The sequence below is a fragment of the Mustela nivalis genome, assembly GCF_964662115.1.
Source record: "Mustela nivalis genome assembly, chromosome: 7".
NCBI classification, from domain to species: domain Eukaryota; kingdom Metazoa; phylum Chordata; class Mammalia; order Carnivora; family Mustelidae; genus Mustela; species Mustela nivalis.
The window spans coordinates 79,178,207-79,204,636 of NC_139026.1; the positions used below are offsets into that span (position 1 = coordinate 79,178,207).

The 26,430-nt window shown below is 36.8% G+C and overlaps 1 protein-coding gene across 1 annotated transcript in view; it reads left to right on the plus strand.

The window, feature by feature from the left end:
- The window catches only part of LRRK2 (leucine rich repeat kinase 2), a 131,945-nt gene that overhangs the window by 100,138 nt on the left and 5,377 nt on the right, over positions 1-26,430 (plus strand). The window contains exons 41-48 of the mRNA XM_082740711.1: positions 1,177-1,337; positions 12,535-12,705; positions 13,886-13,986; positions 18,242-18,436; positions 19,552-19,745; positions 20,974-21,046; positions 21,775-21,959; positions 25,962-26,114. Coding sequence (XP_082596837.1) covers positions 1,177-1,337; positions 12,535-12,705; positions 13,886-13,986; positions 18,242-18,436; positions 19,552-19,745; positions 20,974-21,046; positions 21,775-21,959; positions 25,962-26,114 — 1,233 coding nt within the window. The remainder of the gene's footprint in view (positions 1-1,176; positions 1,338-12,534; positions 12,706-13,885; positions 13,987-18,241; positions 18,437-19,551; positions 19,746-20,973; positions 21,047-21,774; positions 21,960-25,961; positions 26,115-26,430) is intronic.

The window sequence follows — 26,430 nt, forward strand, 5'->3', positions numbered from 1 at the left end:
GATCACCTTTCCCAAGACCTTGTTTTACTTGTTCCAACTTTCAGTCCAAAATGTTTTTTGTTAACCTTGATTCATAATGGAATTGGGTTTAAAGTAAATTACATCTTCAAACAGAGTACAGTATTGATAGTTGGATAGGTTTTTTATGTTGATTTGTTATTATTGAAAAAGGTGAAAATATTTTCCCCAAATTTAGGAAACATTTCAGTCAGAGAAAAATAAATATCAGAAGAGAAATGGAATAGAGAGAATTTTAAAAGCTAAGATAAACTTCTCTATGGTTCTATGCACATCAAGACTATTAAATGGAGTTATATCAAAATAAGATCAACTCTTATTTAACATATTTACATTTTATGCTAATTGAAATAGTTAATGATCTTTGAGAGAATTCAGAATTCCTTTTATGTAATTCTTAGGTATACAAAAGAAAAGTCACCAAAAGCTGATACTTTGCTTGAACTGGTTTTGCCTTAAAGTTTAAATCACTCAGTTATCAACATTGACCTTTTTTGTTAGTGTTAGTTTATTGGTCAGGTTTTTTTTTTTAAAGATTCTATTTATTTATTTATTTATTTGGCAGAATGAGAGAGAGGCTGAGCATGAGAGGAGAGAGGGTCAGGGGAAAAAGCAGACTCCCTGCTGAGTAGGGATCTTGATGTGGGACTTGATCCTGGGACTCCAGGATCATGACCGGAGCTGAAGGCAGTTGCTTAACCAACTGAGCCACCCAGGCACCCAGGTGGTTGGTTTTAAAAGCACAATCTTGGGGTGCGCAGGTGGCTCAGGTAGGTCAGTTTAGCATTTGCCTTTGGCTCAGGTCATGATCCCAGGACCCTGGCATGGAGTCCCTTGTTGGGCTCTCTGCTCATCTGGGAGTCTGCTTCTCCCTCTCCCTCTGCTTCTCCTCTCCCTCTGTAATCTCTCACTTTCACTGTATCTCAAATAAATAAATAAAATCTTAAAAAAAAATAAAAGCACAAGCTTGGTTTACAGTATTTGACTTATATGTTTTCATTTCCTTCTATGATATCTCTTCATCTCTGTGGAGAGATCAAACTTAGCACTGAAGTTTTAAGGCTCTGCATAATGGACATAGACATTTAAAGAAATCATGACATAAGTTGTAATAATATAAACACATTTTAATGACACTACCTGTACGTTTTCTGGCAGATACCTCCACTCGGCCATGATTATATACCGTGACTTAAAGCCCCACAACGTGCTGCTCTTCACCCTCTATCCCAATGCTGGCATCATTGCGAAGATTGCAGACTATGGAATTGCTCAGTACTGCTGTAGGATGGGGATAAAGACGTCGGAGGGCACACCAGGTATGTGAGAAGGTTGGCTTGGTAATTCCTTCTTCAGGATGGACAACCAGGGACTTCCATTGTAAATTCAGGAGAATCAAGAGAACACTGTGTCCTATCATGTTTGAACAATAGTGCTTGTGTGAATATCATGACTACTACGTTGTGATTTTATTTTATTTATTTAATTTTTAAAAGATTTTATTTATTTATTTGACAGAGAGAGAGTGAGGGAACACAAGGAGGGGTAGTGGGAGCAGGAGAAGCAGGTGCCTCACTGAGCAGGCAGCCCAATGTGGGGCTCTGTCCCAGGACCCTGGATCACGATCAGGGCTGAAGGCAGACACCTAATGACTAAGCTACACGGCGCCCCTATTTTGTGATTTTAATCACTGTAGTCTGTAGGGAAACAACAACAAAAAAAGATTTACTGATGTAGTTTTCCAGGGGTGGGAAAAGAACAAATAAAAAATAGAGACTATTCAATGACAAATTATATTTTTTAAAGTTGAATTTTTAAAATATTTAGTTGTTCTGGAGGTGGTGAGAAGGAACAGTAGAAGTTTTACACTAGGTATTGTTTACACTTACCTACAAATGAGGCAAACCAAATGCAGGTTCACAAACCCTTTTTTATAACTTTGAAATCCAAAGACTTTTTTTTGTTTAAGATTTTATTTATTTATTTATTTGACAGAGAATGAGAGAGAGAGAGAGCGTGCACAACCAGGGGGAGCTGCAGGCAGTGAGAGAAGCAGGCTCCCTGCTGAGCAAGGAGCCTGATGTGGGACTCAATCCCAGGATTCTAGGATCATGACCTGAGCTGAAGGCAGATGCTTAACCTATGGAGCCACCTAGGCATCCCATTTTTTTTTTTTTTTTTTTTTAAGAACTGATTTGGTGGCAAAATCTGACCTGAACTAACTTGATGCTTATTATGATCTTTCTTTCTCAAACTCCATGTGAATATGTGTATGTTTCATGGCAGCAATACAGCACATTTGGGTACAGGGTGTTTGTTGGCCCCAATCCTACTGAGAGTTTCTGTAATTATATTATTGCTTCATTACTAACTTTCTTAAATATGAAAAACTATAAATTCCTAAATACTTCTGGCTCCGAGAGTTTCAGGTAGAGATGTGGAGCCAGAGTTTTCCATTGTACTGTTCTTGATACAGGCATACTTTCTTCCTACTGATTGGTGCAGAAGTTAAAGCCTTTAAGCACTGCACTTCAGTTTTCTTTCTTCAAAATTTCTAAGTCACTAATACTTCAATACTTAATAGTACAGATTCTTTGTTTGGCCCTATATAGCAAGAAGAGTCATGGTTGCTATGTGAATGAAACGTTCCCATTCTGGATACCATTATATTTATGTTCTCCAGAAATCACAGACACTGTTTTCTTACCTTCGAGTCTAATGTTCCTTTTTAGGGTCATCCGCAACCCCTATTTGTCATGCCTATTCTAATAATCCTACTACTTCTACTGTTAACTGACTTTCTGCCAGTGGTAATCTACTTCCTGTATACTTGTGTTTGTGTGGTCTTATGTTTAGACATCTTTCACGTTACTGTCTACTCTATAGGATCCTCCCTTTCTCAACTCCTAGTCTCCTGCTAGTCTCAAGTTCATCAGAATCTCAGGTTCTGATTAGTGAGAAACAGTCATAGGACAAGGGCAGGTATAGAAAATTGGGCAATTGACTTATGTTTAGAGGAACATCTCCATATTCAGAGAAATCTTATATAGTTTGTTATTCATAAATAAAGTTACATCATTTTGATGACTGGTGCTCAATTAAAACACTTGCTTAAGACAAGACAGTGGAGGATATCTGGGAAGGCAAAAATCCGAGTTTGTTCTCTAACCATCCCCTTCAGCCTCCTACCCTACTTATGAACTTGAATAAGCAGATGGTCCCAGATTGCAATGTGTGGTTTTATTTTTGTGCCAGATACGTATCCTTTCTTTTGTCTTTCATAGCGATATGCTGGAAGTAGTGTGTGCCCTCTCCGAAACCTTTCAAAGTACATGTTTTGGCTGCAAGTCTCTCTGGGTTGTGTAATAGCAATAACATGATTATCTCTTGGGCACCAGCTGTGTATCAGGCTCAGTGCCAGGTATATTAGACACATTACGGTACCTCAGCCTCTTGCCAAGGCTGAAAGTTAGTTTTTACTTTCTCATCTGTAAAATGAGTAAGCTGAGGGTCGGCAAGATTCTGTACTTGGAGGAGGCCATCCAGTAAGTGATCAAGAAAAGAGCTCAATCTAAATGAAAAATGAATCCACAGCTATTTGGCTTTATATCCTAAATCTCTCTCCTAGATCACATGTAACTCTAACACGTACTTAAAGAGGCTTAAATATTCAATCTTAGTTACTGAAAAATCAAAATAAACAAAGCAAAATGATGCGACCGTGAACTGCAGACATTGTCAAGTATAGGTTTGGAAGAAGAATCTTAGAATGGAATCCCACAGGATGCCTGCACTCCCAGGCATCCCATTTCTTTCTTTTTTTTTTTTTAATTTTTATTTATTTATTTGACAGAGAGATCACAAGTAGGCAGAGAGGCAGACAAAGAGAGAGGGGCTCGATCCCAGGACCCTGAGATCGTGATCTGAGCTGAAGGCAGTAGCTTAACCTACTGAGCCACCCAAGCACCCCTAAGGGATCTCTTAATGTTAGAATCTTTCACTTGGAAACTTCTAGAGAAACAAAAGACCATGCATTTGTTAAACTTGTGTGTCTGTGTCTGTGTGTGTGTTTTATAGTAGACCTCACTGTGGTGCATTCACTCTGTTGTGTGCATCTGAGAGTAGGTTCGTTACTGTTTTGTGAGAGAAGATGGGAATGGGAGCAGACCTTTTGTGGCATAGACAGGGTGCTGCCTTGTGCTTACACTTTTGTGTGGGTTGATTATCTCATTTAATCCTTATGGTGGTCTGACATAGGTCTTATTACTATTCCTGGTTTACAGATAAGGAAATTAAAGCTTAGGGCCAATTAGATGTGCCTATAGGGTCATGCAAGATGCAAATCTAACCTTCAGGGGAGCAGAGCCCCTGCCAGGTAGCATCAAAGGTGGAATGCAAGTTAGAAACAACAGCAGCTATTGGCAAGGACTGGTGCAGTGTCTGTTTCCATTTCTAAAGGTAAATATGGGATAGATTCTTTCAACTGTAAATAACTTGGAGAGCTTCAACTTTAACTCAGTCAAATGGATATATTTATATTATATCCTGTTGAGAAATGACAGTCAGTTCTGGGTCCCGTGACAGTTGCACTGTTGACTGAGGTGGGTGCTGAATGATGGCTTCAACCCTGCCAACATCCATAGAAATACAGTTGTTTTTGGCTAGGTTAAAAATATTACTCTGTGGTAATACAGTATAATCTGAGAGAGATTATGAAACATGCTCTACCAATATTTGTCTCAAAGTAAAAAAGGAAAGAAAATACATGTTTCTGTGTACTATATGATGTGTAGTCAGACTTAACATAAATTTCTCATTTATTTATTTATTTATTTATTTGAAAGAGAGGGACAAGAGAGAGCATGAGTGGGGGGAGGGGCAGAGGGCCAACCACATTCCCCGTGAAGCAGGGAGTTCCAAGACTCTGAGATCATGACCTGAGCCACAGGCAGATGCTTAACTGACTAGGCAACCCAGGTGCCCCTAAATTTCTCATATTTTTATATGTGGATCTTTTCCTTATTTACTCATTACATTTGTTAAAATGCAGGCTCATCTGAGAGATTATTTCTAAAATTAGTTTTTAGACAATGAATCATATTTTCCCAATTATTTTGACATTGTAATTGTTATGATAATTCTCCAAGGGAAAATTATGTTAATTTCTTTATTCATTTATTCATGCCTTTGGCAATAATTTATTGCATGTTTGCCAAATATCAGACTGGTGCTACTACTTAATAGTGGCATGGTGTTCATCAGGATTTACCTTCTGGGGCTCAGTGTTCACTTCTGTAAATTGTGATGAGAAATAATAATGCCTACCCCATGGGGTTGTTTTAAGGGTGAAATGAAATCATCCACATAAATAGCATAGAACAGGTCTTTGCATACTGCTGTTGCTCCAACCATGTTAGCAATTGCTCTCATGATGGATTTGGGGAATGTGCATGAATAAATGTAAATTTTGCCCTCCAGAAAGCACATATCCTGCCAAGAGAAATAGGACTATAAACAAATAATCATAAAGCATTTTGTCAGTTTCAGTAGGTGGTCTAGTTCAAGGTATAGTGATAAGAGCACAAAGGATCAAGTAATTAACTGAGTTGTAAGTTGCCAGGACTTCCCTACGTACAGGAGATGATTCTGGAAGTATATCTTAAAGGATAATCTGGAAGTTTGAGAAAACAAAAAAATAAAAGAGCCAGAGTAGACATTCCAGGCCAATGGTAGTAAGGTATAATAGGACTTGTCTTGTTCAAATAACTGCAAGAAATTCTTACGGTCTAGGTGATAGATGGAGGATGGAGGATTATTGGGTAAGTGTCTTTCAATTCTGCCTGAGTATTAGATAGCACGTAGCTCTTTAAAAATGTATCTAGTGGGGGGTATATAATTTATAATTCTATTTTAGCAGGCATGGAGTGGAATCCTCAATCTCTCAATCTCATGAGTAAGAAGCTCCTGGGGAACTTTCAAATATATGAGTCTTGGGACCTCACCCCCAGGGATTCTGATTTTACTTCTAGTTAAGTCTGGGATGGAGCCCAGACATCGATGTTATTTAAATCTCTCCAGGTAATTCCAGTGTGCATTCAAGATCAGGAGTCACTGGTGTAGAATAAGAGCCAAGAACATCTTCGGTGTTTGAAGCACAGATATTTCTGATACACAGCCCAGAATCACACTTCTCTAGCTCATGAAGAGCTTTTTAAATCATGCCAAATAATAGAATCTTTCAGTGATGGGGAGTCATTGAAAAATATTCTTAATTGCTAGCCAATATTTCCCATCTCTACATCATGGAACTAGTGTCCTTGCCTGCATGAATAGAGGGGCAGCTCAAATTTTGGTACTGTATCACAGTGGAGGCAAGTGCTACTTATAGAAAAACTTTGAATAAGACGATAAGTATTTACTCGAGATCTTAAAAGTATTAGCCTGTAATAGAATCAAAAAGTTAATAGAGTGAGTAACTGTGAATCTTGCTCAGTGGTGCACATTCTAGGCATCACAGTGGAGTCTGGAGATACAAAGACAGATAAGACTTGGTGAACTTTTTGACTGACTGGAATCTGTGAAACATAGGCTGTGAAGTCAGATGGTCTAGTTTTTTTTTTTTTTTTAAAGATTTTATTTATTTATTTGACAGACAGAGATCACAAGTAGGCAGAGAGGCAGGCAGAGAGAGAGAGAGGAGGAAGCAGGCTCCCCGCTGAGCAGAGAGCCCGATGCAGGGCTCGATCCCAGGACCCTGAGACCATGACCCGAGCCGAAGGCAAAGGCTTAACCCACTGAGCCACTCAGGCGCCCCAGATGGTCTAGTTTTGAATTCTCGGTGTACCGTTCACTAGCTGGGGCCAGAGAAATTATCTACCTTCTTTTCTTGGTTCAACAATAGTACCTAAAAACAGTATCTTTTTCAGGGATTGTTGTGGAAGCTAATGAGAGATTCGTATAAAGAATTGGACACAATGCCTGGCACATTCTAGCTGCCTTTGCTTTCCTGAACTTTGTGCTCTGTCTACTTACAGGGCATCAGGCTGTCTTTATTTCCCTTCCTGCGCTGTGGGCTGGAAGCTCTCAGAGGACTCGCGTTGTAGGCTTGCTCTCTCTCAGGGATCACTGTTCTGTGCCTAGTGTCCAGTGTTTTATATATTTTGCCTGGTATTTCATTTTTTTTTTTATGTAGGATGGTAACTCTAGTCCCTGTTACTCATCTTAGCTAGAGGAAGAAGTGACATATGTTAAAAGATTTATTTGAACAGCCTAATGGAACAAACATACACTTGGGATTTCAGTTAGTACTGGACATTTCTAATCTTTGAGGGCCATTGATGCTAAACAGGTATCCCCTCAGTGTGACAATAGGGTCCATGAACACAATAGGTCATTCATAATATTAGATCATAGATCATGTGGCAATATTGCCCCTTCATAAAGATGTAAGAGATGTTCCTATTTCTAACCTTTCCCAATGGCAGGTAATATGAAAAGCATTCATTTTCTTTTTTTTTCCTTTTCTTTTTTTAATTTTTTAAAGATTTTTATTTATTTGACACAGAGAGAGAGAGAGAGATCACAAATAGGCAGAGAGGCAGGCGGTGGGGGGCGGGTAAGCAGGCTTCCTGCTGAACAGAGAGCCTGACGTGGGACTCGATCCCAGGACCCTGAGACCATGACTGGAGCCGAAGACAGAGGCTTTAACCTACTGAGCCACCCAGGCGCCCCTGAAAAGTGTTCATTTTCATCACAAATGAAATTCCCATGGTGAAGACATTGAATAGCTTGAAAGTTTATTCTTTTTACTACTGTGGTGACAAGTTTAGTTAAATGTAAGGTGAAAATTTTGGAAGAACTTGCAGTTCCAGGAAAGTCCCCTGTGACGAAGTACATGCAGAAGAGCTTTTAGGATCTTCTCATGGTTTAGACTGACAGGTAAACATCATGTTGGCAGCTTAGGTCTTAACACCCCAAGTCCCCCTCCCCCCAATCCTTTTGGTCTTTTTGAGGTGAAGGTCTCCATGATGATGCAACTCAGGCTCATGATTTTAGTTCACTTTACAGTAAGATTTGATTTGCAAAACAGAAGGGCATGAGGTAAAACAGCAAATCCTATTACACAGGTCAAAATATGTGTTTCTAATAAAAACTAGCAGCAGTAAATCTTAACAGTCTGGTAATACAGAGATATATCTAGATCTAGATTTGGAAGTGCTTAAGTTTTTTATAGATGTATTATAAATTCTGCTTTAGTTTTCTTTTTTCTAATTAATATTTCATGCAGTCTTTCTATGTCAAACATCAGCTTTAGCAGTTACATAGTATTTTATTGCTAGTATGTACACTAATTTACTTAACCACATCTTGATGTATATTTAAATTTTTTCTGATTTTTTGATGTATTGACAGTGGTTTAATTAACATAATTGTAAATTAAAATTGTCATTTATAAAACTGATGTTTTAAACATTAAATTCTTAGGCATGGTATTGCTGGGAGTGCATATTTTGAATTTTGAAACACTAATTGCCTCTTAAAAGGCTTGTCAATTAAAATTCCCTCCATATTAAAATTAGAGCACCCACTTCCCATTCTGGACTTGTTGTTCTTTTTACTCTTCACAAGATTAATAGTCAAAAAGTGAGAACTTAATGTTTTTATTTTCCAAGTGTTTATTTGCTTATTTTTTATTTGAGGCTAAGCAATCTTTAATATATAGGACATATATTTTTCCTTTCATGTTATGTACGTTTTTGTGTCTTTATTCATTTGTCCATTGTTCTTACTCATTTGTAAAGCTGATTTTAGTTCATGTTGACTCTTACATATTCAAATATTTTCCTGCCATATATTCAGATATTTCCCAGTGTAGGGTTTGTTCTTCAACCTTGTTGATGGCATTTTGCTGTTGTAGAGTTTGAATCTTTTAGGTAAACAACTTGTTTCTTTAACTTTTTGGAGTCTGATTTTCCTGACATGTTTCGTCAGCGCTGCTCCAAGGACAAGAATGATGGGGGTGATCTGCCCCACTGGTGAACTGCCAGTGCCAGCAGTTGCTTATGATTTTTAAATTCTCCAGAGACAGTGTGCCTTGCCCAGCTCTCAGCCTTCAGCTCTTACCACCCACCTTCAGAGAATGATTGGGAAGGCCTTTTGCATTGCAGTATTAGGGGATGAAATAGTTATGAATACGTTTTTAGTACCCTCACGCGTTTATATTTACGTTCAAACTTTTGGCTTATCAAAAGCTTATTAGGTGGATGGAGTGGTGCAGCTACTCCTCTCTTTCTTAGACAACTCACACCATTATCATTTATTAAAAGTCTGTCTTCTGTTTTCTCAGTATTTTTTAAAATTCGTGATTTTCAAATGGATTTTCTATCTTTTTTAGATAAACAAATTACAACAATATAGTATGCATTTTTGTGTTTAAAGGCATGGATTGGGGACAAATGTCTCATGTTACTCTGCATGCTTTGTTGATTAAATGTCATTTTATTGCGATCTGTGACAACATAGTTGATGCAGACCAGCCCATTTGATGGATTACAGGCAGATCATCATTTAGCGTTTACTATTTGGGGGAGTTATTTCCTAAAGGCATCTACTGCTCCATAGATTAGAAGAAATTGTTAGTGTTCAAGAAATTAGAAAATCATTAGAAATTCATTGGATGAATTTCAAAAGCACTTTGAAGTGCCTTATATTGTGGTTGAGATACCTCCAGAATATATAAATAAGGATTATGTTCCCCCGCTGGGGATTGTGTCAATGAAGATACTTATTTTGAAAGGGAGAAGATAAGAAGGTTAAAATCATTTCCATGTTGAAGTAAATACTTCTTTCCATGGCCTCACAATTTTCTTTCTTAGTGTCCCTCGACTCACTGAGAAAAAATTCTAACCTTCTGCGTAGCTCTAACATCTGTGGATTGATGCCTAGAGGGATAAAAACTGTTGTAAAAGGATATGTGCCTTGGATGAAAATTTAGACTATGTGATCCTCGGTTTTTCTGCTCTAAGTTCCCACAATTACAAATCCTGGTGTTTCTAAGAGTAAATTTAGCAAGGGAAAAAAATAGACTGAAAGGTTTAATCATCTCTGAATAGTAACTTGTTCTAATAGATACCCCCAAAATGTGCTGGATGAATAATAAATTGCATGAGATTGATAGTAACCTCCAAAATCCCTCTTAAATTCTAGAAGGGTAGTCATAAAAATTGTCGATGAACTAGCTAATGTATGAGTAGCTCATTATTTGTAAGTACTCTTGACTTGACCTTTCATTATTTGTGGCCTTAGGAAAACACACAACATTTTTGGAAAGATTATGTTATTCATACAAAGTGGAATAACTTTGGAAAGTCCTCATCTGCCCATCTGGGTTATTTTTTTGCATAGCAAATGAACTTCTTAAGAAAGTATCTATAAAACCTATAACAATTGAATTAGGAGCTGTTGTTATATGTTTATATAACAGTTGATTAGGGATCTGTTTAAGAGCTGTCCTAATTACTAACACAGTTCTTGAGCTTAGAGTGTGAGTGTGATATTATGGCTTTGTAGGAAAATGTTCTTTTTCTAAGAAAACGGCTATTATATATCTCTGTATATAGCGGCAGGCAAATACACTGACAGACAGATAATGGGAAAATGGTGAGAGTGTGTGTGTTTGTAGAAAGAGTATGAACAAATGTGACAACATGTTAACTGGAGAATATTAACAGTACAATAGGGACTGTCATGCTCAAATCTGACCTTCCATCTTTCTGATTCTTCACGTCCTTCCAGCCTGGTGAAGGACTGCTGCACTTCGTCTTCTGATTGTAAGCTCGGTCAAACAGAACACTTTCCAAATTCAGCCATTGACATCTTGTTTATTTCCCTGGCTATTTTTTAAAAAATTTTATTTATTTATTTATTGATTTGACAGACAGAGATCACAAGTAGGCAGAGAGGCAGGCAGAGAGAGAGGAGGAAGCAGGCTCCCCGCTGAGCAGAGAGCCCGATGCAGGGCTCCATGCCAGGATCCTGGGATCATGGCCTGAGCTGAAGGCAGAGGCTTTAACACACTGAGCCACCGAGGTGCACCCCCGGCTATGTTTTTAAATGATGACAATCATATATGTTCATTATAGAAAATTTCTAAGTATAAAAAATTAAAATAAATAATAATAAATAAAAACTACCCATAATTTTAGCACATGGAAATAAGCATTATTACATTTAGATGTATTTCTTGGAAAAATTTTTATTTTTAAAATGTTTAAGTCTCTAGGAAAGTTGAATGAATAGCACTGTATACACCCATGTGCCCTTCATGTAGATTATTAACTCTTTGCCACACTGTCCTTTCTTTGGCTTTCTTTGTGTAAGAACTTGAGACTTTGAAATTAAATCACAAACATTATGTTGCTATGCCTAAACAAACAGACAAATATTTCCTTAGAATAAGGATGTTGGGGGGCGCCCTGTGGCTCAATGGGTTAAGCTGTGGTCAAAGTGGGTTAAGCTCCGGTCATGATCCTGGGGTCCTGGGACTGAGTCCTGCATCAGGCTCCCTGCTGAGCAGGGAGCTGCTCCCTCTCCCTCTGCTTCTCTCTCTCTCTCTTTCTTCCTCTCTCTCTCTTTGTCAAATAATAAAAAAAAAGAATAAGAATGTTTGTTTTCATAATCACAATACGATTATCATAGCTAAAAAAATTAACTCAGTTGATTTGTTTTACAACATTTGATAACTTTCTGTCCTTGCAGAATTATATCCTACATTTTCTTTTTGTTTACATTATAGCATGTCATCTTAAAAATGATTTTTAAGTTAATGTGTAGTGCACATCATTTAACCAATTTCCTCTGATAGTTAGATTTCATTAGATTGCTGATATTTTTACTCTTATGAATCATGTTGAAATTACTCTTTTTTTGTGAAGAATTTAAAAGTGATTTATATCTATTGTGAGATGAAAAGTTTGATTTCCCTTTAAAAGAATTTTAGTCATGAACCAACACCTGAGGTGTTGTTTTACATTAGTTGTGGTTTTATTTTCATTTTTCCATTTGGGTAGAAGGAATGGAGTCACAAGTTCTGAAAATAATGAAGGCATTCAACTTCAGTCACGTTAAAGTGACTTGGAGTAAAGTCTAGAAATAGTGCCCTCCTGGCCTCTCCTTTGTTTGAAACACTTCCCTGGGAATGGTGTTTTTAGGAATGAGGAAAATGATGTAGGGTTCTTTTTTTCCCCCCTGATTAAGCTTAATTGCTTTAAATATGAAACATTACTTAATAATTATTGAACGTTTATCCTTACTATTTTTCAAGAGCGATTTTGGGGTGAAATGTCAGCACAAGGCTGTTAATTTCCTTGATCTACGTATCTCCTTACAGAAAGGACATGGCTTGATTTAGAACTCATCTCCTTGACTCTTCATCAACATCTCTACCTAAGAATATGCCTCCTTGGGCATATGAGCCCGGTGTTAGGCATATTTATTAATACATCTGCTTACTTTCAGGGTTTCGTGCACCTGAAGTTGCTAGAGGAAATGTTATTTATAACCAACAAGCTGATGTTTATTCATTTGGTTTACTACTCTATGACATTTTGACAACTGGAGGTAGAATAGCAGAGGGTTTGAAGTTTCCAAATGAGTTTGATGAACTGGCAATACAAGGAAAATTACCTGGTAAGTTTTATCTACAATAAAGATTATTTTTTTATAACAGCAGCTTTATTTCCAAGTTATTTAATTGTAGTTGTATATTTAATTCACTTCACAACTGATGAGTTTTTTGTTTAGTGCATGAATATTCTTAAATCCTGTGACACATTAATGGAAATCATATGAGAAAGATAGCAGTTTGGGGCTTTAAAAAAAATCCCAAATTAAAATTGATGTATTTGATATTATACTTAGAAGAATATTCAGAAATAACATTGCTGTTAGAGCTCCATGCTTAGTGACTTCTATGCTCCTGAAGAGTAACTATGTGCTCATTAGCCTGGAGTATGTTCATTTTCTTGGAGGGAGATGATTTATATGCAGGACTAGAAGCTTGAATTATGTATAGTAATTATTTTTAGTAATAAATATTAATAAGAATTAGCAAATGATTGTTTAATGAAATCAGATCTCATATTGGTTGTCTCATGCTTTTAGAAAATTCTAGGACATTGTCATTCATCCTTGACTGTTACTTCAGTTCCCCCTACAAAGTACTCTTTTAAATTTTTTCTCATATTTTCTGCTTTTACTTTCACTTAAATAGTTTCACCTACCTCCTTTGGAGGGACCTTTAAAAGATTCCTGGCAAAAGGAAATTTATTATTATTTGGATAAACTTTCAACACAATCTGGGTCATTGCCCTAATTTCACTGGTTAGTTGTACAGTGACAGTTCCCAGATCTCTAGTTTATGCCATCTGGAAGAATGGCATACCTCTTGTAAAAAAGAAATATGCAAAAACCTACTGTGGGGTATGAGGATTAAATGCTTGCCAACTTTAACTATTAAAATAAAAAGTACTTCCATAGAAGTCTAATTATTATACGAGCAAGAATACCTTCAAAGTATATGTGAAATGCAGGTGTGAAATGAAAAATCTCTTATTTTATTCAATCAAGTATTTGTGTCTTTTTTATATAATAAAAAATCAGGTAGTCTTTTTTGATGTCACTAGTAGAGATAAAGTTAACAAAATCACTTTAAGTTTGTGATATAAGTAGATCCAAACTAAATACAGGATTAAGGAGATCAGTGTTTCCCTTTGCATGGTCTGGACCTCTCACATACACTGAAAAGGAAACAAAGTAATTGTTCTGCTTTGTCTAATGTTGTAGCACAATATGTTTTTGAATGTTTTAGATCCAGTTAAAGAATATGGCTGTGCCCCATGGCCCATGGTTGAGAAGTTAATTAAAAAGTGTTTGAAGGAAAATCCTCAAGAAAGGCCTACTTCTGCCCAGGTACTCTTACAGTAAAAATTTATCTATATTTTTTATAGAACATCCAGTATATGTATGTACACATATGTAATTTTTCATATATATATATATATATATATATATTCAAATATATAAATAAACACACACATACCACAAAGAGTGATAAAACAAAACTTCTGTATCTCCTGCCACCCATGGCACAAAATAAAGAGCATTGCCAACACCCAGGAGTCCTGTATGCTTCTTCCTGATTGCATCACTTTCTTTTCCCTATAGACGTTACCACTTCGCTGACTTTTTTTTTTTTTCCACTTTGCTGACTTTTGAGATAATCCTTGCTTTTCTTTATGTTTGCTACCCAGTTTGGTTTTCCTATATTCATCTTTTATTTAAAATGGAATTATAGTCATATCGTGTTCTGAAATATTTTCATTGTTCTCCCAACCTTATTTTGCAAGCTTTACTGAGGTTGTTAAACATAGCATTTGGTTATTTTCATGCTATTCCATTCTACTGTTTGAGAAGCATTATATGTACCCATGACCATGTCTGTGGGTATTGGTTTTATTTCCAGTTTTTTGCTATTATGAACATGTTTGTACCCTCTCCTAGTCCAGAATATATGAGAATTGCTTTGTGATATATAGACCTAGAAATTAAATTGCAGGATTGTAGCATATGTGACTATCCATATTGTTTTCTGAAGAAGTTCTACCAGCTTAATACTTTAATCATCTATATGTTAGGGTAAACATTTCTCTATATATTCTCCCTAAATTTAGTACCGTCTAAGTTCTTAATTTTTCCAGATATGTAGTCTTCTGCATTGATTTGCATTTTCCTAGTTACTAACAAAGATGACCATCTCTTTATATGTTCTTTGATTATATATGTTTAATCCTCTAGGAAATGCCTGTTCATTACTTTGCCCATTTTCCTATTGGATTATTTGCATACAGATGAATTAAGAAAAAGAAAAAAGAAGTACTAATCCTTTGTTGGTTATACATATTGCAAATTTCTTTTTCCTATTTGTGGTTTGCCTTTTTATTTCCTGTAGAGTGCCTTTTGATGAACAGAATATTTTAATTTTTAATACAGATACATTTAACAACACTCTTTATGGTTATTACTTTTGGAATCCTATTTTTTTTTTTTTTGGTAAGATTTTATTTACTTTTGGGAGGGGGAGAGGGAGAGAGTGAGAGAGAAAGAAAGAGATGGGAAGCATGAGTTGGGGAGAGGGTCAGAGGGAGTAGTAAACTCCCTGACAAGCAGAGAGCCCAATTTGGGACTCAGTCCCAGGACCCTGGGATCACGACCTGAGCCGAAGGCAGACACTTAACCAACTTAGCCACACAGGTGCCCTGGGGCCCTGTTTTAAGAAGTCCTTATCTCTGCCAGAGTCACAAAAATATTTACCTATGGTTTTATCAAAATGGTTAAAAGTTTTGCTTTTGACATTGAAGTTCTCCCGTCAGGAATTGACATTTTTTTTATCTGAATCCAGTTTCCTTTTTCCCATATGGGTAGCTGAATTTTCCAGCTTCATCTATTAAATAGTTTCTTCCCTTTTTTCCTGTTGATCTCTTCCCCCCACACACACCCCAGCATTTTCACTTTATAATTTATCAGATACACACACACCCACACATGTATTCTCTTGCATTGGTCAACTTGTCTGTTCTTCCTCTAATACTTCCTCTAATACTATCCTGTCTTAATTTCTGCCACTTTATGAGTTCTCCTTTCTTTCTTTATTTTTCTCCTCTAGGAATATGTTAACTATTCTTGGGCTTAGTTTTTCCATATAAATTTAAAAATCACATTGTCAACTTTTATGAAAAACCCTGCTGTGATTTGGTTTGTACTTGCAATGAATCTTCAGACAATTTGGGGAGGATTCTCTGTTTGTGATATTAAGTTGTTCTATTCTTGAATGTGGGTTATCTTCCCAATAATGTTTTCTCAAGCGTTTTTCAACATAGTTTTATAATTTTGCATACAGATCTTTTGCATTTTTTTCTCAGTTTTCTTGCTGCAAATTGCTTTAAACTCAATTCCTGGCTTGAGGGTTTTTATTGTTTTTGTTTTTGTTTTTTTGTTTTTAACTATTCCCAGATGGGAATCTGGTCTATAAATCTTCTTGAGAGCAAGCTTGTGGATAACAATTTCTTAGGGTTCTTTTCTCTCCTTGCCTTTATCTGTAAAGTCCCAGGCACCTTTGCTTTTCTCAGAGAAAGTGGAAGCATGGGGCGGCTTTATTTCTGTTTCTCATTTACTATAAATATGTAGCCCTTTGGGAACAGACCTTCATTGGACTCCACTTTGAGCAGGCTCTAGATTTAAACTTCCTTCTCACTGGCTGACAAGATATTGAAAACCACACATCAGTTTGCCTTCGATAGATAAGTGCAGTTAAGGAAATATCTGACTTGAGTGTATGGTTGACCTCTCTGTCTTTCACTAGATTCTTTCACTAATATTTTGGCCTGGTAAGTCCTTAAGACGTTGTGAGATTTTTAAGAGGTTAAAAAAATAATTTTCTTAGCATTTTAAGTTGCTTTTAGATGGGTGGTTTGTCCAACTAACATTTTCCACCATATTGTCAGAAATAGATTGCTTACTATGTTTTGAACTGAGACAGATTTTAATAGATCAAAACAAGAACCCTCTTTATGTTGTGGACTCTTGATTTTGTATCATAACTTTTTGAAAAATTTTTGTTCACCTTTAAAATTTCTACTCAAAAATAGCTGAGTACATACACTGACTTTAACAAACATTATGTAGTTATCTTGGCTACTTCCCCTACATTCCCCCCCATCCCTGGTTTTGTTAAGATATAATTGACATAGACACTGTATTAGCTTCTAGGTGTACAACATGATGATTTGCATGTATATATTATGAAATTATTACTGCAATAAGTTTTGTTAACATCCATTACCTCATAAGTTATAAATTTTTTTCTTGTGATAAAGAACTTTTAGGATCTACTCTCTTAGCAACTTTCAAATATACTGTATAGTATTGCTAACTTTAGTCCCCATGCTATACACTACATTCCTATCTTATAACGGGAATTTTGTAACTTTTGACCCCCTTCATCCATTTTACCCCCTCCCATACCCTGCCTCTGGCAACCATCTAGAAGCTTGTTTGATTTTGTTTATTTTATTTTATTGTATTTTAGTTTCCATGTATAAGTGATACCATACAGTACTTGTCTCTGAGCATTATGTCCTCAAGGTCCATCTATGTTGTCACAAATGGCAGAATTTCCTTCTTATTTATGGCTGAATAATATTCCAGTGTGTGTGTGTGTGTGCGTGCGTACTCACACACATACATACATATATATCATATTTTCTTTATTCATTGATCCACTGATGGACACTTAGGTTGTTTCTACGTTTTGGCTGTTAGGAATAATGCTGCAATGAACATGGGGTGTAGATAACTTTTAAAGATAATGATTTCATTTCCTTTAGGTATATACCCAGAAAAAAGTTCCATGGTAGCTCTGTTCTTGATTTTTTGAGGAACCTGCATGCTGTTTTCCATAGTGGTTGCAGCAATTTACATTCCACCACCAGTGCACTAAGTTTCCTTTTCCTCCACATTCTTGCCAGCACTTCTTACTTCTTGTCTTTTTGATGCTAGCCATTCTGGCAGGTGCGAGGTGATGTCTCCTGGTGGCTGTGTCATGGTTCTAATTCCAGTTTCCTGAGTCCTGGTTCTGTTTCCTTACAGTGGTCCCCACCCACTCCCCTGTCACTCTAGTTCTTTAGTGTTTCAAAGAAAAACATGAAAACAGAATCTAGAAGTGACTTGTGAATTTCATTACCACAGATCAAAAGTTCTTTTCCTTTCGCTTGGCAGAAGGTCTGTTCCATTCATTGGTGGCCTGTGTTCATCTGTAACATGGTGTAGCTCTGCAGTATTGAACTGGGTGAAGAACAGCTCCTGACTGCCAAATTTCTGTTCGGTTGGCACTTTTGAGATTTTCTGTTTTTTTAAGTTACAAAACATACCATACAGACAAAAGAGTCTGTCTTGTGCTTAGTCTAAAAATAAGTATTATTTTAACTTAATTTTATCTGTAGTTTGGATTATTTATCCTTTGCTTGGCTTGGATCTCAGTTGAAGAGGTTTAGATTTTTCTTGATAGAGCTATAGCATGTCGTTCTACATTATGCACAATAATATGATCTTTCAAGAGGACATATGTTAACTTGATATGCATTATTTTGTTATTTTTAAACTTTCTCAGGTCTTTGACATTTTGAATTCAGCTGAGTTAATCTGTCTGATGAGGCATATATCAATACCTAAAAACTTTAGTGTTGAATGCATGGTCGCTACAAATCATAACAGCAAGAATGCAAGCATCTGGCTGGGCTGTGGGCACCGTGACAAAGGACAACTCTTATTTCTTGACTTAAATACAGAAAAACAGACTTCTGAGGTAAATTCAAGTGCCCTTTAAGTTACAGATACTTTAAAAAATTTATTTTGCCCATGATGTTAAACCATGTATGAGTGTAAAAAGTTACTTTGGAAGAAATTAAGTGAAAACAATATAGGAGTATTACTTAGTTTTCTGGTAGAACAAGAGGATTTACATGAAATTAAATAGTCTGTGTTTTGTTTCAAAAGCATAGTATATATGTGTGTCTTAGGTTAGGATCCCTAGAAATAGCCTGAGACAGAGTTTCTTATACAAGTGATTTAAGGAGAGAGTAACTTTTTTTTTTTTTTTAAAGATTTTATTTATTTGACAGAGGGAGAGAGAGATCACAAGCACGCAGAGCAGTAGGCAAAGAGAGAGGTGGGGAAAGCAGGCTCCCTGCTGAGCAGAGAGCCCTATGTAGGGCTTGATCCCAGGATCCTGAAATCATGACCTGAGCTGAAGGCAGAGGCTCAACCCACTGAGCCACCCAGGTGCCCCAAAGGAAAGAGTAACTTTTAAGGAAGTGAAGGAAGACAAAAAGAACAGGGGAAGAAATTCCAAAAAATGTAGTTTCTAAGGAAACTCAGTCTTTAGTCATGAGGAATTCTGGGGTGTGAGCAGGAGCACGTGATTGATCTCTCCAGGGAGCCAGTCTTTCATTCCCATGTAGCAGTTGGTCATGACTGAGAAGAAATCTGAACACAACTTTATAAAATGGATCAATAAATTGTATTAGCAAATATAAGATAATTTTTTAAACTTAAAAAATAACCTAATATTTTGTCTGTTGCCTTACTAAATAGATGTTATGCCTAATCATTATTCTTAAAGTTGAACAGTTCCCTCATCTTATTTTGACGGAGTGAGAAATAGTGATACCGAAAAGCAAATTACAATTTTTATTCTAGTTTTTGATGCATTTTAGGTGGGCAAAATTGTTTGCCAGTTAACTCATTTATTGTTGAAAGGTTAAGTAAAATTGTGATTGTTTTTTAAAATTAAGAGCAAGAGAATAAAATGAGTTAAATGTCTGGATGACAATATTTTCATTCTTTTCAAATTCTAGTCACTTAAGTTTGAATCAAGTTCTTCAAACTGTGATTTCTTTTTTATTTTTATTTTTTAAACAGGAAGTTATTGATAGTAGAATACTGTGCCTAGCTTTGGTGCCTCTTCCTGCGGAAAAGGAAAGCTGGATAGTGTGTGGGACACAGTCTGGCATGCTCCTGGTCATCAATACCGAAGATGGGGATAAGAGACATACTCTTGGAAAGATGACCGATTCTGTGACTTGCTTGTATTGCAATCCCTTTCCCAAGCAAAGGTGCCATAGTGAATTTGATCTGTGGGAGAAAATTACAAATATTTTTGATGACTGAATTGTGTGGCAAAAACTGCTAATTTTTAACATATTTCTGTGCCTTACCGCTGGTGTTACTTCAGCTCTGGTCTATTTCCTTACCAGCCCTCACATCAGTTTATTTTTCTTTGTAGGTTCTCTTCAGGGATGAGTTTTCCTTTATCCTTTTTTTTTTTTTTTTTTTTAATATAAATAGCCTGTTATGTGCTGGTTTAAACATACCAATTCAGTATCAAATTGAGAAAATATCCAATAAATGAATGCATAAGTTATTAGTAGGTGACTCAACCGTTATTAGTTGCGGGGATCTCATTTCTAAGGAGTTTATCCAAATGGTGGGATTGCAGTTGTGAGTAACAGGTTGATTGCTGTAATAGTTGGGGCAGGATGATTTCCCAGAGTCATTAAGATTATAACCCATATATTGCTCTGGTTTAAGTCAATACTGGAAAATAAATATTAGAAAAATATGAAACTCAAGTTTTTGGCTGCTGATATATAAAGTCCACTGGCACTTTTGAAGTTGAAATTATTTGGATATTGTCAAAAATTTCATCAGGTGGCATTTAATTGGTCAGGAAGACTTTATTTAAGATTTTTTTCAATAAGGGACAGAAATTGAACTCAACTCTGCTGAAACAAAAGATGGGAGTGTTTTCAACACTGGGATGAGCTAATGGAAAAATACTGGAGGACTTCTTGTGTGGAGGGGGGGTCCATGTGATTAGGCCATCGTTGTTTGCTAATTGTTGCTATTTTATTATTTTTTTTTATTATATTCACTTAGCCAGCATATAGTACATCATAAGTTTTTGATGTAGTGTTCAAAGATTCATTAGTTGCATTATTGAAGTTAGGTTCCTACGGTTCCAGGTTCCACAGAGACTGGGAGATGTGGCCCTGCCTTTCTTGATGATTACATTTCAAAAGGAAGCCTCCTCCTTCCCAGAGAGAGACATGCCTGAGCCTTAAAACTGATAAGAGGCTGGGAGGATTTGTATCTCAAATCCGCAGAGAAATAATTTACAATTGTTAAGTTTTCTAAATAAATACCCAAAGAAAAGAGAGGTCAGGGATCCATAATCACATAGAAACCTGTCTAAAGTTTAGTCAGCCTGGAGGGGAATGTTACAGCCATCTTGGTCAGTATCAGCATTATTTTTATAACAATTTTGACATTTTTTTCTTTCAGCAAGCAAAAAAACTTTCTTCTGGTGGGAACTGCTGATGGCAATTTAGCCATTTTTGAAGATAAAACTGTTAAGGTAAATGTTGAATCTGTTCTACATCAAAAAATTTTTAAGTTTTTTATTTTATATATGCTTATTTCCACCCCTCTTTTAAGTGATGTAAACTCCCTAAGAGCAAGGATCATAAATCTTGCTTTTCATCTTCTTATTTTCCTAAAGTCTTGTATAAAAATAGATCCTCTATAAATACTTGTTGACTGACTACATTTTATATGAATAAACTAAAGATAAAATGATAAATGAGATCTGATTTAAAATGTTAAAAGAAAGTAATTCTATTTTTATATAAATGAAGTGATAATTCCTTATAAATATATGTGGGGAAAAAATCTGGTTTGTCACAAACTTTTTCTTTAGTCTGGAAGAGATCATTTAGCTTTCTGTTTTTCAGATTCTCATTTATCAGTAAAACACTTGTTCTTTCCTCCATGGAGGCATCTGTGATTCCATCTATTTATCCAACATCCTACCCATTTATACTCCTTATTATCAAAAAGCTGATTACCTAAGGAGAGACAAACTAGCAGGGCGTAATCCCTGGGTTATTTCCTGTACAGAAATTGGTCTGCATTCTACTTGAATCGTGTTTTCATAAATCCTTTGAAAAATGTATTTTGAATTTTTATTTTAAGATCTCTAGCCGTTTACAATGGAAAAGTGGCTTTTAGAAAGTGCAGCAGATTTTACAGCCTTTCATTTCGCAGATACTCAGTTGGTTGAATGTGTTTCTCTTCTTGGCAAAGTGTAAAGGAGCCGCTCCTTTGAAGATACTAAATATAGGAAATGTCAGTACTCCACTGATGTGTTTGAGTGAATCCATGAATTCAGCTGAAAAAAACATTGTGTGGGGAGGATGTGGCACAAAACTTTTCTCGTTTTCTGATGATTTCACCATTCAGAAGCTCATTGAGACCAAGACACATCAGCTGTAAGTTATTTCTAGCTATACAATTAATTTACCACTTTAAATTCATGTTTATTTCTTATGCTTGTATCAATAATGCTGTTGCCATCCAAGCAAAAACTTTTGAAATGCATTATTTATTTTTCTATTAAAGACATCACCCAGCCTCATCACATTTGGGATAAAATATGAACAGCCATGATAATCTTAGTAGTACTAATCAATCTAAATTTTTAACAATTTCATTATCTCTGTATCAAATTAAACATGAATTTGATAGACAATAAACCGTTTTTTACTTCATCTGTGGGTGTTACATATGCGTTTAGGATAACTTCCATTAAGTGTTGATTGTAAGAAACCTATATCTTGGGAATAAAGTCATGTCTAGATTTGATAATTACACCGATGTCCTCTCTACAGCAGAGTTGGTGATAACCACTTTCAAGTGAAAATAAAATAACTATAAACCTTGTCCCAATTTGTTGTTTCAAATTTTAGAGTTTTATTTTAATAAAATAATTGCACTTGGTTCTTATTTATTACCTTCGCCAGGGAGAAACAGCATAGATTGGTGGGTAACAGCATAAATCCTAGTTCAAATATTGGTTTTGCCATGTGTTGAATATGTAAACTTGGGCAAGAACTTCTTAAATACCCAGTCTTCTCTAGCCTGAGAATTATAGTATGTCCTAACTCCAGGGGATATTTGGAAGACTAGATAAAATATTAATATAAGGAGCTAACATAATGCCCAGCACTTGGAAAGCTCTCAATAAATATTAGTTATGATTATTATTAGCTTTGAGTCACACACAAATCCCTATCTTGGAATATCCTGGTTTCTCAATCTCCATCCAGTTGCCCCAGACTGAAATTCCTGGAGTAATCCTTGACTCCTTTGTCCACTTACCTCTCCTTCTAATTGACTCTCATAAGCTTGTATTTCTCAGTTTTCCTACTGCTGCTTCCGCGGACCAGGCTGTCATCCATCATCGATGGCCATGTTAACAACAGCATCTTTCTAACCAGTTCTCAACCTCCTGTTCTGCCCCCTTCAGTCCATTCACAACACTGCAGGCAGAGGGGCTCTTCTAATGTGCAAATCAATCTGAAATCAGTCTCTTGCTTAAACCACCCCCTGCACATACACACCCGCCGTCACACGCGTCCCATTGTCTTTTACATGACTTTCAAATTTCTTTTTTTTTAATTTATTTTTTATTTATTTTCAGCATAATAGTATTCATTATTTTTGCACCACACCCAGTGCTCCATGCAATCCATACCCTTTATAATACCCACCAGCTGGTAGCCTGACCTCCCACCCCCCACCCCTTCAAAACCCTCAGATTGTTTTCCAGAGTCCATAGTCTCTCATGGTTCACCTTCCCTTCCAATTTCCCCCAACTCCCTTCTCCTCTCTATCTCCCCATGTCTTCCATGCTATTTGTTATGCTCCACAAATAAGTGAAACCATAATTGACTCTCTCTGCTTGACTTATTTCACTCAGCATAATCTCTTCTAGTCCCGTCCATGTTGCTACAGAAGTTGGGTATTCGTCCTTTCTGATGGAGGCATAATACTCCATAGTGTATATGGACCACATCTTCCTATCCATTCGTCCGTTGAAGGGCATCTTGGTTCTTTCCACAGTTTGGCAACCGTGGTCATTGCTGCTATAAATATTGGGGTACAGATGGCCCTTCTTTTCACTACATCTGTATCTTTGGGGTAAACACCCAGTAGTGCAATTGCAGGGTCATAAGGAAGTTCTATTTTTAATTTCTTGAGGAATCTCCACACTGTTCTCCAAAGAGGCTGCACCAACTTGCATTCCCACCAACAGTGTAAGAGGGTTCCCCTTTCTCCACATCCCTTCCAACACATGTTGTTTCCTATCTTGCTAATTTTGGCCATTCTAACTGGGGACTTTCAAATTTCTTAAGACTCTATAAGGTGCTCGCTTCCCTCTCTAAATTAATGTTTTGCAGCCTCCTCGCCCTCTGAGCTTTAGCCAAACTGAAATCATCTCAGTTCTCAAAGACAGCCTGTTCCTTTCACCCCTGGCCTCTGAAGGTGGTTCTCCCTCTCTTGTATGATGACTGTGTTCCCTGCTGGTTTTAATTCAGATGTCACTTCCTCTGAGGGGTGGTCTCGGATTCCCCCTGCGCAGGTTCGGTGCCTTGGGTTTGTTCTCCCATGGCAGCTCTCATTTCCCTTCACAACAGCTCTCACACGCTGTTATACAAGAAGTTTCAAAATGCTTTCTTAATAAGACTAGACCCACTGGTTCTCAGCGTTGGCCCCACTTAGAAACCATGAAGTAGCTGAAAATAACCTTCTGCCTGAGACTCACCTCAGACCAATTAAATCCGAAGAATGCATCATGGAGTGGGGCCCACGAGTCAGTATTTTTCTTTTCAAGCTCTCAGGTGTTTCTGAAGTAGAGTTGGGGTTCAGATACACTGCTGTATATTGTAGATTCTTGTGGGTGAGAATTTTTGTTTTCCGTCCTGTTCACAGATTTGTTTCCTAGTGTGTGGTAAATGTTTGGATAAGTTTATTCTCATTCTGGAACTTACACTCCTAACCAGCCTAAACAAGCCTGAAAAAAATATTTTTAAAAGATTTTATTTATTTATTTGACAGATAGAGATTACAAGTAGACAGAGAGGCAGGCAGAGAGAGAGGAGGAAGCAGGCTCCCTGCTGAGCAGAGAGCCTGGCTTGATTCCAGGACCCTGGGATCATGACCTGAGCCAGAGGCAGAGGTAGAGGCTTTAACCCTCTGAGCCACCCAGGCACCCCCAAGCCTGAAAATATTTAAAAAGAAGGGCTCCCAGGTTTTTTTTTTTTTTAACTTATTTCATAGAGCATGTTATGAGATCATGGGTATCGACCCTCTATAATTCCATGTGAGATTTGGAGTATAAATGCTTTACCAGAGAGAACCTCTCTGTTCATCTTCCAAAAGAGATTTCATAGACACATGTAAATACTTTCTTCTCAGTTGCCTTGGTCTCTCTCCTGGCTAAGCAGTTACCACATCGCTAATTAGATGCTGCTTCATCCTCACACCCCTCCTTACTGTCATCCATGCTCACTGACAGAGGCGTGATGGGTAGTGAACGATGATGTGGCCTCTGAAGCCACAGGCCTCCAAGGCCTTGTGTAGAGTCCTGCTTCTGTACCATGCCAGTCATGTGGCCTCCAGCAAGTTATTTAGCATTTGTAAGCTTTCTATAATTACAGACATTGAGATCTGTAATGTTTGCTAAGATTTTTATTGAGGATCAAATAGGATAACACACAAAAGTATTTTATAAATTCTAAAATTCTCTGGAATATTTGGACTAGTTTGAGCTGTCTTCAAGGATTGCCTAAAATGTAGTGGCTCTCTGGCAACACATGTTTTTGCTTCCCTTGCCAGGACAAGAAAGACAGAGGAAAGAAATCTTCCTGCCCTATGATGAACTGAAGATTTTTTACACCCTGTGATACTTTTGTGTCATTTATCTGATGGAATTGCAACTTTAACCATTTTTACTTTTTCATGACTTTTCATTCCTCTGTTAGTTCATTCTTCATCCATCCATCCTTCTATCCAGCCGCTTAACAAACTGCCTACTTTTGTTAACCAGGCATTTTTCTAGATAGATACTTACCCATCTATCTACTATATGTATCTACTAGATAGATAGGTACTTGGTGACTCTTTACTGGATTGGAGTTATATAGAAAATACATGGTGCTTATCCTTAAGAAATCACAGTTACAATCTAGTATCAGGGATACAGTAATTAGTAAATACAATTTTACATTTAATAAGCTCTATTGTATTACAGCTAGTACTGGTGTGGGAAAGGGAATGACTGGTGTATTTTGAATGGATGAATTCCAGAAAAGCTGACATTTAAGTTAGGCCTCAAGGGCTAGCTAGGAGCTTGCCATGAAGATAGGGCCTATGGTAGCCAATCTGTTTGCAAGAAATGAATAGTAGTGACACTCTCTCTTTCCCTCTAGGTTTTCTTATGCAGCTTTCAGTGATTCCAACATCATAGCAGTGGTGGTAGACACGGCTCTCTACGTTGCTAAGAAGAATAGCCCATTTGTGGAAGTACGGGATAAGAAAACTGAAAAACTCTGTGAATTAATAGACTGTGTGCACTTTTTAAAGTAAATTATTTTTTTAATTGTATTTTATTGTGGAAAGAATACAATGTTGACACTGACCCTCTTAACAAATTTTTAGGTGTACAACATATTGTTGACTATAGGTACGATGTCATTGGTTCTTTATTTTATGCTTTTATGAGCTGTCTTTACAGAGACAGGTCTCTCACAGAGAATGGAAGTATGGCTAATTATACTTTGTTTTTGCCTCTAACTAGAAAACTAACAAAAACTCAGAAACCAAATTGTTAATGCTTTTTAGCACCATCTCTTAACATCTAGCAAATTGCATTTTGGAAAAAAAAAGGAACATAATATT